Source organism: Sinohyriopsis cumingii, chromosome 4 (assembly GCF_028554795.1).
Source record: "Sinohyriopsis cumingii isolate HCF-2022 chromosome 4, ASM2855479v2, whole genome shotgun sequence".
In the NCBI taxonomy this organism is placed as follows: domain Eukaryota; kingdom Metazoa; phylum Mollusca; class Bivalvia; order Unionida; family Unionidae; genus Sinohyriopsis; species Sinohyriopsis cumingii.
The window spans coordinates 84,767,801-84,781,149 of record NC_142964.1 but is presented as its reverse complement, the minus strand read 5'-3'; the positions used below and the strand labels follow the sequence as shown (position 1 = coordinate 84,781,149).

General features: G+C 35.0%; 1 protein-coding gene across 5 annotated transcripts in view; it reads right to left on the bottom strand.

Moving 5' to 3' along the window:
• Positions 1–13,349, bottom strand: part of LOC149801578 (telomere repeats-binding bouquet formation protein 2-like) — a 50,948-nt gene that overhangs the window by 13,752 nt on the left and 23,847 nt on the right. For all 5 annotated transcript variants that reach the window (XM_089955812.1, XM_089955811.1, XM_089955810.1 and 2 more), the window contains exons 2-3: positions 6,931–7,015; positions 9–90 (exon numbers count right to left, since the gene is read on the bottom strand). In XM_089955812.1, the coding sequence (XP_089811938.1) occupies positions 9–90; positions 6,931–7,012 (164 nt within the window). In that variant the 5' untranslated portion in view covers positions 7,013–7,015. The remainder of the gene's footprint in view (positions 1–8; positions 91–6,930; positions 7,016–13,349) is intronic.

Here is a 13,349-nt window from a genome sequence, read left to right as displayed (position 1 = left end):
GAAATTACTCTTTTGTATCATCTGCCTCAGCATCCTGGCTGAACATAAACATGGCACTATCAAAGTCAGCCTCCTGACCACCTCCATCACCTGAAAAAAGAAATAAAATGTAACTTAAGAAAAACATGATGTAAACAAAGAATTAGCTGTCAAGTTACCAAAGAACACAACCCATAACCTCCATGAAAACACTTGAGGGAAGAATTCAAGGGCAAGAGTTATATGAGAAATGGAAAATTTGATTCCAAATATGAACTGAACAGTGAATATGAGGTTATCAATATGTATGTACATCTCCCACCTATTATAATGCAGTACTTGCGTTCCATAAATGCTGACTGCATTATGTACTGAACCATGGTACAGCAAGAGTGATTGAAAAATATATGAATAAATGTGTCTGATAATGTGTGTTTGTATAATCGAGGCTAATACTGTCTTCTAAAAAAACTAGAGGAAGAAGTCTGCCAAATGTGGGATTGAAGCAAACAAGATTTACTGTTGGCATTGTACCAGTCTCTGAAAATGCACCCCATCCCCTCTGAAGCAGTCTAACTTAAGAGATTCTCTCCACATCTGCTGTAAACAATTTCATGATGGAGAAACTTGTCTGGGATGGGAAGAAACACCCATGACCACAGCTGTTTGAACACATTTGTCCCCTCCACAATTCTCCCAAGAGTGTCTATTGCTAGAAACTGAGCAGATCATCAACACAGAACTTGTCCCACATGAGAGGGGTTATCAGTATCACTACACATTCCTGACCCATCAATTTCTGCATTAGTTTCTGATCTGTTCTTTAGATTATGACTGCCAAGAATGTGTTTGATCTGAAGGGTTATCTTTAGCTGGGAACTCCAGTGCAGACATTACCAAGTCAGAATGCATAGGTTGGGTGATTTTATTCCCTCCTCCATGTTAGTGGTAGGACACCATCAATGAGTTGTCCAACATAATAAGGACTACTTTCTTGTAGAGTTCATTCCTCTAGAGATGAAAAGCATTACCTACAGCCTTCATTTCCAGAAGGCTGATGTGAGAGGAAACTCTTATCGACCCCACTTGCCACTTCCTGGGTGAAGAAAGGCAATGGGTGGGCTACCAAACAATATAAGCTATGGGCTGTACAGACAGGAATTTCTGGCTGTAGCTTTTCTAGAGGTATTCATCAGTGTTTCAGTGAGGTTTGAGACACATGGGGCCAATTGGCTCCATTCATATAAAAATTGAGATAATGGTATGTTCCTAATGGGCCAACCTCATAATAAAGCAAGGTCAATAACATGTACATAATCTATCTTATTATTTGTATGAAAAAGTGAATAAACAATAATAAAGTGAAATCAATTACATGGTCTATTTTACCTGTTATTTGCATGACATACAGAGTACACTATCTTCTCTAACTTTATGATTCTTCTCTTTTATGCCTCCGAACATACACTAACAGTGCAGAAAAAGTCAAATTCTTTTATTTTCTGCCCTTCCAGCTTTATGGTCATCAGTCTTAAAAATGTGTCAGCTATCAAGCAGTTTCTTGAGGGTATGTGAATGATGTTTTGCCTCTCAAAGCCACATTTCCAATCAGCTGACTGTAAAGTCTTGCTAATATTATGAAGTTAGGTAAAGTGTCATTATTATTTTCAATAGGTCTGAAAGGCTATCCTTAGGGTACAAGTGATCAGTCTCTTCTACATTATTCAGCATCAACAAGATTTTGTTTGCATAGTCCCATCTGCTGCTTTCTATTCCATTCCACAGAATTTCAAAAGATCCAACAATTTCCAAATGATTCTTTTTCTTCCTCAGGAAGAGGCAACAGCGGAGTGGATGCATTCCAAGAGGAGTTAATGCATTCGAACGAGACGTGATAGCATAGGATACTTTAGTGGAATCCTTACGGAATCTTTTGTTCTCATTTGCTGAAAGTTTTTAAGTAAATTCTATTCTTATTCTGTTGCTCAAAGCTTAGCTAACCAGTATATACAACACATGGCATCTATCACCGCTACAGTCTTTGGAGTGACTGCATTGTTTGCTGCAACGGCAAAATTACTGCACAATGCATCATCTCTATGAACTTGCTGAATATCACTACACTTGGTAAGGCAAGATGAAGTTGATGTCCTAAAGTTCTGACCTAGATTCAACAATTTTCTTGAAACTTCTGCATAAGTTTTAGTTCATTTAATTTTCATCTGAATCATATTCTAGCCAGCTATGCTCACTTTTCCAGCCTTCTCAGAACACATGCATGAATTTATTCTTTTGGTTCCCCCGTTTTGTAATCCGAATCATCATCAGAAGTTTCATGACCAGATGGTTTTTCATTACAGGCTTTCATGAGTTACTTCATCTCGTTCTGTGCTGTCATGGTTATTTTGATAGCTGTCATGTTCTAAGCATGATATCAGGGAAACGAAATCTGTTATCTGCTGCTTCATATCTATCTCTCAGTAAAACTTTGCTGCCCACAGAACTGCAAATGGAACTACGTCAAAGTTGCACAAAATTTGAGGATACTACAGATTTTGTTAAAATAACAAATGCTTATAAAATAAAAGCTGAACTTACCTATGTACATAATTTGAAATGTTTCAAAAATATTTTCATTCAAGCCATTCCAACCTTGACTAAGAAAAAATATACTGGTATACCTAATGTTGGGACAGAATACCACTGTATTTCTAAGTCTAGAAAATATTGGGAGATATATATGAGAATAGGGAAAACAGGCAGGCCATGCATCATAGGTAGAATTGAAAAAGATCACTAGATGGAATTTGTTCAATTACATTACAAAAAATCATAGGGAAAATAGGATATTTAATGATTGGTTGGTGCAACCAAGTCATAGACAAATAATGTACACTGTCCATTTTATTTGTGGCACTTTTGGCACACTAAAATTTTGTTTGTTTGTGACATGGTGTCTATTTTTTGTGAATCCACAAGGAATGTCCTGGCTGAAACACCGATTCCTGATGTAAACAAATGTTTTTTTACACACCTCTGAAACAAAAATAATACTAATCAGGCATGGTCATAGCTCACTGATTGACATGGCTGCAAAATGGATGCCTCTGGCCAACTGGGCCATTTACAAGAGGCACATCAAAAGGCGGCGACGTTGAACAAAAAGAATTAAACAAACGAAAGAGATGCAAAAACTCTCTCACTGAAATCCACGCTGAGATGAAAATCAACTTCACAAGTTTGATAATCCTTGCTGCATGTATGTGAAGGAGACATGGGATTGCCGGGATGGCTCTGGCTTAAAAAAAAGTTGTTGCAACAAAAAAAAAATCACCAACCTCAATATTCTGTCACCAATTTTTAACAAATGTTTGCCATTTTCAAAATACAGTACTATCCATTTATCTCGACATCCTCAGGACCAAGGTAATTTGTGTAGTACACTCCACAATGTGTTAAATAATATACATGCATATGAAAAATCCATGAATTCGAGTATTCGATCTTATGTTAGAAAATTCATGTATCTAAATCCCATTAGAAAACACAACTACAACATAATATATAAAAAAAAAACAGAAGTCCTCATTTGATCTATTTCCCATTGTCCACAAACATGTCTCATGAAACAATTTATTCTGATATTTATTATCCTAGTAGCACGTGGCTGTATAGTTTTTTATATGCTACATGTACTTAAATTTGCCTAGATTTTGGTCAGCAGAGGCTTCCAAGGGGATGAGGCTATTCATAAGGAAATTACATGTTAACAAATTAAAAAGTTTCTTATTCTTGCAAGATGTCCCACCTTCACTGAACTCGATGGCCAGATATCTATTGTTTCAAAATATTGGAACTTTAATTTGGTAGTGATCTCAAGTATGAACTTTTTCGTTGCAAACAGGAAACGTTCAGAGCATAACAAATATGTTCCAATCACTATGAAAAAAATGAAACAATGCTTTTATTTAAGTTTGTTGCCGACTGTCTTTGATCAAAGGTCTTTGGCTTAATTTGAAGGACCAAACAAATGCCTGTTTGTTATTGCTGTGCCAACATCAAATAATTGTAAAACATTGATGGAGACAGAATTCTGTTGTCATTTGCATAGTATATACACAGAATGATCGATGCTTCAAAGGTAATCAATTTTCTTTTTGAAGTTTCAGCAAAACTATTTTTTTCTGGTACATTTTACAAAAAGGAAAAAAATGCCACTGTCTGGTAAATTGTAGTCATTCAGTTCCCGCCTTCAGAGGTGGTATATTGTACCTAGTCAAGTAGCATGACTATTTGGGTTATATTACAGCACAGAGTACTAACAAGACCATGTTAGGGTGGTTTGTCAATATGAACAAAGGGTTTGTTTATGTAGCAATAGATTCCAGTGCAATTTTATATCCATGTTTGCGGCTTCCTGTCATGGTGCCTATTAAATTTCTCTACTCTAAACCCAAGACTGTAAATACAATTTTTAACAGCCAAAAATGTTGTCGCCAAAAAGATTGCAAGATGGTATATTTTGTCGCCAATAAGGAAAAAATTGCAATTTACAAAATTGGTGAAGCTCATAACGATCCCTTGGATTGAGACTGGTCTCATGTGACTTTTCCAGGTCAATAAAAAACCCAGATCACCTAAACATGGATGTAGCTTTAACAATTTTCCAGTCATATCGCTATGATGTCTGCAGTGTGGCAGTTTCTAATGATGTCTAGCACAAGAGCATCATGCCGCAAACACATTATCCTGGCAGACCAGTCCTCAAGATCATTCCTTCCCTTCCCCTAAAATTGAACTCATCATGTGTTTAAGAAGGATATTGGCCAGATATGCCACAGCTGCTGTTAACACAGTTGATGATTTTTGTGAATGTCCAAGGGCTTTGATATCTGGGCATTAACCGCATGAAATTGGGATATCTTATACTCAGCTGGCAAACTGAATGAACTTGCTTGAAGTCAGGTGAATAGGGAAATGAAAATATGCATCAATAATGTCTTTCCTTTCTGAATTTCGTTGATCTAATGTATTTGTTCAGTAGGCAGTAGACTGGACTACTGTTTCTGGAATTGCCCATACAAAATGTGCAGTGAAACAGGGAAATTGTCAAACTGACCCCCTCATGGTTCCACATACCATTGAACTATCTGGCACTATGCTGCATGATTAACTACAGGGACAGATCTCTAGTCACTAGATAAAAGATACAGCTGGCCAGAGGGCTGGACTGGCTGGTTGGCAGATAGAGCAGTGATATCTGGCATGAAAGAATGGTGAAATGGACCATCATGATACAACAAATACCCATGTGCCCTGACCTACATCCTATGATGTATGGATGGACTTGTCACGAGGCCAGAAACTGTCTTTGCCAGGTGATGCATCTGCAACTGTATCAGCATCAGAGAAAAATATACAAACAGCAACTCGACAATCCTATGATTTACCAAATCACTGAATGTAATCATCACAGATCATACAGATAATTTTGTAGGGGCAGATGGGAACCATTGTAACATTAATCAACACTATACTAGTGACTGATGAGATCTTCAGGTGAGAGCTAAAACATCATACTCTGTTAGAGACTCTCTCCTTGCTCTTAATGTTCCTCCTCATCATGGTGGGCCAGATGCCTTCGGACCAAAATGCACACACTGCAGGCTGAGTGCAAGTATGTCTCCTGTCTTCATCACCTTCAAATTTCTTGTACTTGTTGCATTTTGTTTCTAATGTTCAACAGAAATGACAGGAATAACATAAATTGGAAAATAAAATTATGACAGTGTTCAGGGCTGTTCCAGTTAAACGTACATGTTACCCAGGGAAGGCAGTTTTTACAAAATATATACCAGGGTAGTTCAGCTTTAGAGTTCATATTAAAATGACAAGAAAATTCAATAATTGCATCTACTGGTGAGTAACCCACTTTAAAAATGCCGTCCCTGGGTCCCATGTATGTTTTAATGGAACAGCCCTCACAGATCAAAACAACACTCATTACTTAAAACAATCAAAATTTGTATGCAACAAGCATGAATAAATAACCAACAAAGACTTGAGTAAGTATTTTAATACCGTATGGTCCTGTTTAATGTTTCAAGTTAAAGTTTAATGAGTAATTACTGATCTGTCCCTTGCTCACACTTACATTAGTGTAATGTAACACTGGTTAAATATATTAAGTGGCATGTAAGATCAACAGTGTATTACAGAAACCGTATAAAGCAAGCCATGTCTCAGATGCTGATGAATATATTAAGTGGCATGTAAGATCAACAGTGTATTACAGAAACCGTACAAAGCAAGCCATGTCTCAGATGCTGATGAATATAAGCATTCCTGGTCCAATGAGTAAGAACATTTATAGAGCAATTTAAACAATGGCACACTTCAGGACCTCAAGGAATACACTGCTGTACACGAAATATGAAGAGATCTGAATAAACACACCAGTCAATATTTATTTTGCTTTTGTATTTGAAGCACAGCAATTGCAATGTTGTGGTAAATAATAGTAAACATAAACAGGAAAATTTTTGAGTCATGTGGAGTCAAAGCTTGTGAAATATGAATCATGGCTTGTGATTTTTTGTTAAAAAGTCACCACCCTTGGGCATGTCTCCAAAAAAAATTATTTGAGCACAGTATAACATAACCAAAATGCAGTCACTCGGCTATTAGAGCTACATAAAACTGTTAATGCAAAATACCTGTATTTATTCAAGGTACTTACATTTCAGATGTTTTAAAGTCAAGTCTAAGACCACCTTTCTGATGTTTTAAAGTCAAGTCTAAGACCACCTTTCCAATGTTTTAAAATCAAGTCTAAGACAAAATCCAATTTCAAAAGAGCATGCAAAAACTACATTTTATACAGATAAATGATAAATGATAAAATAACGTGGGGAAAAAATCTTTCATTAAACTGAATGCAAATTAACTTACTCCATATTTTCTTCTTTGATTTGCTTACACTGGCAGAAAACCAAGCTGTTAAACCATCAAACACCTTTCGGTTGGTACCCATCACCTACAAAAGAAAAGAAAATACCCAGTCAAAATAAGGATGTAAATAAACTTTTGCATGCATTGAGCATCTGAAAGGATTTGTAAACTGTGTAACTATGAACTCTTTGAAAAAATGCAATTTTTAGCTAATAGAGTAGAATCTGTCATGAAAGACTACCACATCTGCCCAAAACTATTGGTCTCTCAAGACAGGTGGTCTCTCATGACTGGTGACAACGCTATATTATTTTAAAAAATCAGTTCACTGAAAACCTGAACTCGCCATACAGGTGATCTTTCAAGACAGGTTTTACTGTATATTATCATTATATAATATTTTCACAAGTCAAAATAATTCTAATATTATATAGGAAAAATTAAACCAAACAATGTTAGTACAAATTAAATTTGTGTACAAGTATTAGAGTATAATTGCACAATACTAACTACAGTACCTGGTATATAGTGCCAATTTAAAGTTCAAGTTCAAGAAATGCAAATATAAATCATTATTGAAAAAATTATGATAAAGCCTTCCAAAACAAACATACAAACAAACATGATGTACTGCTAGATACAGGATAAGTTAAAAAAATATAAAATCCCTAAAATAGTGGGTCAAAACACTGGTTACAAAAATTGCATTCTCTAAGAAAGTTCAAAAATTTTCTCCAATGCTACATTATCCAAGTTTCCCATGTAAACATTTTAAAAAATCTATCACAAAGCGTGAAAATCACTAGGCTAGATAATGTGTTACACTGTCAGGGTATGAACTCTGGTCGATATTCATCCTTCAGGAGGTATGCAGGAGTCAGGTATATGTATGCACTCTGGTCAGTGTTCATCCTTCAGGAGGTATGCATGAGTCAGGTAAGTGTATGCACTCTGGTCAGTGTTCATCCTTTAGGAGGTATGCATGAGTCTGGTATGTGTATGCACTCTGATTATTGTTCATCCCTCAGGACATATGCAATAATAGGTGTATGTACTCTGGTCAGTGTTCATCCTTCAGGAGGTATGCATTAATAAGTGTATATACTCTGGTAAATATTCATCCTTCATGGAGGTACGTATGAGTCAGGTATGTGTATGCACTCTGATCATTGTTCATGCCTCAGGAGGTATGCATGAGTCAGGTATGTGTATGCAATCTGATCATTCCCTCAGGAGGTATGCAATAATAAGTGTATGTACTCTGGTCAATATTCATCCTTCATGGAGGTATGCACGACTCAGGTAAGTATATGCACTCTGGTTGATATTCATCCTTCATGGAGGTATGCATGACTCAGGTAAGTGTATGCACTTTTGTCAGTGTTGATCCTTCAGGAGGTATGCATCAATAAGTGTATGCGCTCTGGTCGATGCTCATCTTTCAGGTGGTATGCATGAATCAGGTAAGTATATGCACTATGACTGATGTTCAACTTTCAGGAGGTATGCACAAGTCAGGTATGTGTATGCACTCTGATCATTGTTCATCCCTCAGGAGGTATACATGAGTCAGGTATGCATATGCACTATGGTCGGTATTCATCCATCAGGAGGTATTCACAACTCAGGTAAGTGTATGCACTCTGTTCAGTGTTCATCCTTCAGGAGGTATGCATGAATAAGTGTATGCACTTTGGTTGATGTTCATCCTCAGAAGGTATGCATGAGTTAAGTGTAATCACTCTGGTCAATGTTCATCCTTCAGGAGCTTTGCATGAGTCAGGTATGTGTATGTACTCTGGTCATGGTTCATTAAGGAAACATTTAATTCTTATAGTGGGGCTGAGGCTCCATGATCTGGTTGGTGATTCTCAGGATTTTCCTCGAGACTCCCCATTTTTTATGCAGAGAGTCCTTGACTTTCATTTTCAAAATCAAGGGAAATCCTCATGTCTATTGATAGCAAACCAAATTTGTGCTGAGTGGGTATTTAATCTCCTTTATCTATAAGTGATGATGAAACTAGCCTGACAGGACTCGTCACAAACTAAGCGGTTTCATTCAAATCTATTTTTCTGCATGAGCTTTTGTGCCAAAGTGCAACAAAAATGCATTTTTTGTCCTCTGTGAGGCCCCAAGTAATCTTGTAAATTCCATATATTGTTACAACTCTATGGTCTTTAAGTAACAGAAAAGAGTGAAAGCGAACAAGTTTTATATAATCCAACACATAATTTATTTCCCAAGAAAACAAAAGCGAAAATAAAAAAGAACCTACACTATTACGAATTAAATCCAAAACAGTCCTAAAAGTTCTATCACAAGTCCAAAAGTACAGAGTATTCCAAATGAATTTCATTCATGTTCCAAATTAATTCCAATCTTGAATGTGCTGATGTCCAAATAGCCTGGAATAGTACTGATATACTAACAGTCTTGATGTATCACAATGATAAAATTCAAAAATGTCTTTAAATGAATTCACAATAATCCCAAAATAGTGATTTAGTCTGAAATATTAAAGAGCACTTTTTAATTCCAATGAATAATTTAAATAAACAAAATTATTTCAAATTAAAACTGAACACAGCTATAAAATAATGCTAATTCCACTTCAGATATTAAAATATAAAAAAATAATTATGTCAACATCCTTAAAATAAAATTGTAAGAAAACAATAAGAGGATCAGAATGAGGGTCAAAAGTTCATTTCCAGAACATTCTCAGTTATAAACAAGATCATGTCTATTATTAATAGTAATTTAATACAGAAATATGGCAAATATCAGATAGTCCAAGAATTCCCAATAGAAAAAAAAAACAATGTCCCAAACTCAAATCAAAGTATATAGGTTTACCTTCAAATAATAATCATCTTAAAATATAATCTACACTTACAGACAAAATTCAGCCATTTAATATGTTGTTTACAACAAAAGATATTAGTTAGGTAGGCCCGAAATCCTACCCTTAATTATTGACAAAAATCACTCACACAATACAAATTAGATATACATTATATATAAACACACACACACACACACACACACACAGAGTAATGTAAGGCTCCACCAATGTGGGTATGTGAGAAAGCTGCATGTAGCTTCCCGTGGGTCAGTTTCTCTTCTTTTTTATTATACATGTAGGCTTATATAGACAAGGGTTACTCTTAAAATATATCAAAATAAATGCAAGTTCTGATTTTTAATGGACTAAATACTAGCGTAACATTCCAATTTAACACTGCAACAAAAGACATGGAAACTAACCCATTTTTAATAACTAAGTTAAGCTCATTACTATCATTCACACTTTCTATATCTTTAGAAATGCACAGCATTAGGGCCATGTCATCTAGATCAATCCTCGGGTGTCTGTGGGTGAGACAATTCTTGACTGTTCTCATGGTTCTTCTAGCCCTATCATGAACTTTGCTCCTGGGATTAGAACTCAGATCACTCCAGAGACAGGAGTGGACAAGAACAAAGATGCTGGAACATGCTGAGTGTGATGCACTACATTAGTTGTTCCAAGATTAGTTTCGGTGCACACACCTATGTACAACCAAGAATGTGTACTTGGAGTTTGGGCAGAATCGCAAAATGGATCGCCCAATGATGACCATGACGGCCAAGAATTTCTGATAATGAAGTTGCCCTCTTAATTATCAATTGTTTACCTTAAATTTTCAAAACTGACTATTTTAAAGAGTACTTATTATAACAATGCAACAGACAATGTACCTGCCATGTGATTGATTTTTACCCATCCAATGTGTACCCCAGCATGTCATCACCTCTATTTTTGAGTTCTTAGAATTCCTTAAAACATTAAAATAAAACACCCCATCCAATGAAATCCAAGACACCAGATTTTGACTGAAATATCCATTGGAAAACATCAAGAAGATTCACTAACAGTGCACTGGTGTTTCACATATTGACATTAACAAAATTAACAGTCTTCACCATAAATCATTGTTAGTCACTCAAGGATATAATTTTTTTAAAATGCCAACAAAAATAAAATCTCTTCAAATCATGAACATAAAACAATCATCAACTATGCTCAAGCAAGGGCGATAACTTTAAGCAGCTTTTGGAAATTAATATTAGACCTGGAGATCAAGACAGGTCTTTTTGTTGCACCATACCCTGTGTTCACTTAGTAATGTCTTGTATGGAAGTATTGTTTTTTTTATGTATGTGTATATACATAAAGTAATAAAAACAAATCTTGCGTATCTGGCCTTATTTTAATCTTAGCACGCATTTTAAGGTTAGCAAAAGGCACAATGAAATATTTAAACTGATTTTATCCTCTTATTTGGCTCAACACATCCATATTTAGAAAGAGCAACAATTTTACCATTTTATATATATATATATATATATATATATATATATATATATATATATATATATATATATATATATATATATATATATATATATGTGTGTGTGTGTGTGTGTGTGTGTGTGTGAAAATTTTAGCTAATATGTATTTCCTGAAATGAGTTTTAAATGAAATGGGTCAGGCATGTAATCCAAACCAGAAAGATGCATTACTAGCATGATGGAAGTAGTACATATAGTTAATGACATCATTCAAAAGGCTCAAAAATATGTTACAATCCCAATGTGTCAACTTTCTGACCAAAATCATCACACCATATAATGAATTTATAACTTTGCAAACACTTGGTATATAATTTGAATAGGTCTGATCACCAGCTTAAACTACTAGACTGCTCATACGGCAACTGTTAGTGCCAAGCTATGGACTGATAAACACGGATAAACCCCTTCAAATACTTGAGGATTGTTAAGTATAAACTCGACTTTTAATTTACTACTTAAATTTTAAGTATAAAAATGTGTACAACTGAATCAATGAATTGTAACAAGAATTTATATTCTTTGATTTGCCAGGATTATATTTTTATTTCAGTGTAAATCAATGCAAGGTGAATTCTAATGTACAATCAGAGATGATCTACTGAAACATTATCAAAGACAAGAAAAACATTTTTATTTCACTAGAAGAAATTATAGGGATATCACACATTTATTTAATTTAAGGTACTATAAAGAAAATGTATCCACTTTTGACATGTAAGAAAACTCCCTTTTTGTTGATGAGAAAACTGTTGATCTCCAAAATTCTGAGAAATTTGAATATACACTATTTTAAGGTTTCACTTTTTAATCAGCTCCTGGTTTAATATCCTATGGTTTATCGGGGAAAATAATTAATATAAATATGCAATAAGATTCCAGTAAATAAAAAACTTTAATAGTTCTCCTTCAAAACTCAAATTTAAAAATACCTTGAGCACAGCTACGAATGCTGGGTAATTCTGACCATGTCTGATTTGGCTCAACTTATTAGCCCTAATGCCAGGCTGATTCAGACCAAATGCCAGGCTGATTCAGGCCAAATGCCAGGCAGATTCAGACCAAAAGCCAGGCAGACTCAGACCAAATGCCAGGCAGATTCAGACCAAAAGCCAGGCTGATTCAGACCAAATGCCAGGCTGATTCAGACAATGTGAAATATTAAAATCAAAACAATGGAACACAAAGACCTGATTTATTTATTACTGTTTTTGTACCCACAGTAATATAATGAAAAAAGTTAATATTCAATTCTTACATTAAAAACAGGTAGTTATTAGCAAATTTATAGCCAAAATCAGAACAAAATCGATAATAATAATAATAATAATAATAATAATAATGACTTTACTTAAAGAGGGTAACACAATTAAATAAGAACTAATCTACCTTGAGGCCCTCATACAAAGGAATTTATTTATTTTAGCTGCATCTCTGAAGCCACTGGATATATTAGGTTTGGAAGATGAAAACAGAGTGGGCGTTTCTAATCTCAACTGGAATACTATTCCAGAGCAAAGTTCCAGAGTATTGGAAACTTTTTAAAATAATTCCTTATTTGGTCTGGGAATTTTATACTGTTTGGTATACATGGATCGCAGGTGGGGATTATTACCAGGTAACCTATACTGGAATAGTGATTGTAAATATTCAGGAGCACTATTATTGGATATCCTGTACATTAATTTGGCTTTTCTCAAAAGGATTCGTTCGGTCTTCAATAGGTACCATAATATTTTTAACTTATCAGCTAAATTTTCCTTGCTTTCTTTCTGGATTGATATTAACTCAAATGCTTTTTTCTGAAGATGTGCCAGCTTTGCTATGTTTTTATCATTTGAATTACCCCATACTGTATTACAGTAGTCTAAATAGGGTTGTATATAACTGTTAAAAAAGTTTTCTGTGCCTTTCAGGGAAAAAATGTCTTATCCTACTAAGAAGCCATAAACTTGAATTGTTTGACATGTTCACTCCATGATAGGTTATTATCTACCAAAACACCATGTAGTCTATCAAGA